The 1,433-nt window shown below is 51.8% G+C and overlaps 1 protein-coding gene across 1 annotated transcript in view; it reads right to left on the reverse strand.

Moving 5' to 3' along the window:
• Window positions 1-614, reverse strand: part of CNPPD1 (cyclin Pas1/PHO80 domain containing 1) — a 5,275-nt gene extending 4,661 nt beyond the window's left edge. The window contains exon 1 of the mRNA XM_015563690.1: window positions 608-614. Within this exon, the coding sequence (XP_015419176.1) occupies window positions 608-614 (7 nt within the window). The remainder of the gene's footprint in view (window positions 1-607) is intronic.
• Between the last annotated feature and the right edge of the window lie 819 nt (window positions 615-1,433).

The following is a 1,433-nucleotide window of genomic DNA, read 5'->3' on the forward strand; positions in this document are numbered from 1 at the left end:
AGCGCGCTCGGCGTGGGGCGGGTCACGGAGCGGAGCCCAGCGTGCCCTCCCCCCATTTGAGAAGTGGGGACATTTTCTAGGGAACCGTGCCGCATTGGAGATGAAGGAGCCGCGCTGCCTTCGTACTAATGTAGATTTTAATGGGGATAAAACGAACATGCAGGACCGCGAGTTGCTCCCCAATTGTTTTCGAAAACGGGAGATACACACACACACACAGCAGTGTGCCTAAAAAGAGCTGGCAAGGACACACAAACAACTTAACAGTGGGTGCGTTGTAGAATAGTAAGAAGCTAGGAAAATTCCAGGACAGCCACCCAGTAAATCCTATCTTCCCTAAACCAAGGATACTTCAGAGCAAACAGTTTGCACTTCTCCCCAACCAGAGGGTAGTTTAAACCACCCTACTCCGGAAGACAGAAGAAATCTAATTAGTGCCATTTGCCAACCACACCCAAGGACAAATCAAGAAAATAAATCTCGTTTTGGTACATCAGCACAAAGTTGATGAATATTCTATTGATCCAGCTGTAAGACCTCCCCTAAATGCCCAAACTTTTAAACTGAAAATGAAGGTCCCCACCTGCTTTCCCTCCAGGGAGCACACCTTCCATCCTCTCCCCTCCACCCCCTGTTCTCTGACTTCCCAGGGAGCTGGGGCAGCCCAGCCCGGCTCTCCTGTGGCTTCGTCTATGGCGCCCTTCCTTGTTTCACTCCCTTAAGTATATTTTTGCTGCGACCAATAAATTCTTGCTTTTCTACACTCTGTCTCTTGATTGAACTCTTTCACTCAGCAAGACAAGAACCGAGGTCTCGCGGGTAACAGGGGAACTGTGGACAAGCAAGCAGGGAAGCTTATTTTTTGCTGTATACCTTTTGGTATAGTTCCGCATTTTAAACCTAATGAAACATGTCTTTTGTAGGGTTATTGCAGGCATTAAGTGGTTCAAGGGACTATAAACTGCCTGGTACCTGGAAGCCTCAATAAAGGGTGTTAACATGCTCCCAAAGAGTTAAACAGCATTTAAACGAGGTTTTATTTTTAAATTCATCCCCTGACCACAATCTCCTGCTTTGAGCAAGGTGACTGGAAGGAGCTCGGATACACCGGGGCGGGAAGTTTACAGAAAGACACGGGAAGGAAACAACTTCTGAGTGGGTGACGCTGCTGTTGGGTCGGCCCTGTCACACGCTGGGGTTTGTTTACCCTTCGAGGAGGGACCTGGGTGGACCAGTTCGTCGAGGGCCGCCCAGCCCGAGCGGCAGCAGCAGCGCCTACCGGGGCTGGGGGCCCTGGGAGCCCCTTCCCTGACCCTTCGGGCTGCATCACACCGGGAGTCCCGGGACAACCAGGGGGAAGGAACGGGGCTGGGGTGGGAAACACGGAGACACAATCCTTCCGTCGGGAGGAGGCGGACACCACCGGCGCCCGG

Source organism: Myotis davidii, unplaced genomic scaffold (genome assembly GCF_000327345.1).
Source record: "Myotis davidii unplaced genomic scaffold, ASM32734v1 scaffold575, whole genome shotgun sequence".
Lineage (NCBI taxonomy): Eukaryota > Metazoa > Chordata > Mammalia > Chiroptera > Vespertilionidae > Myotis > Myotis davidii.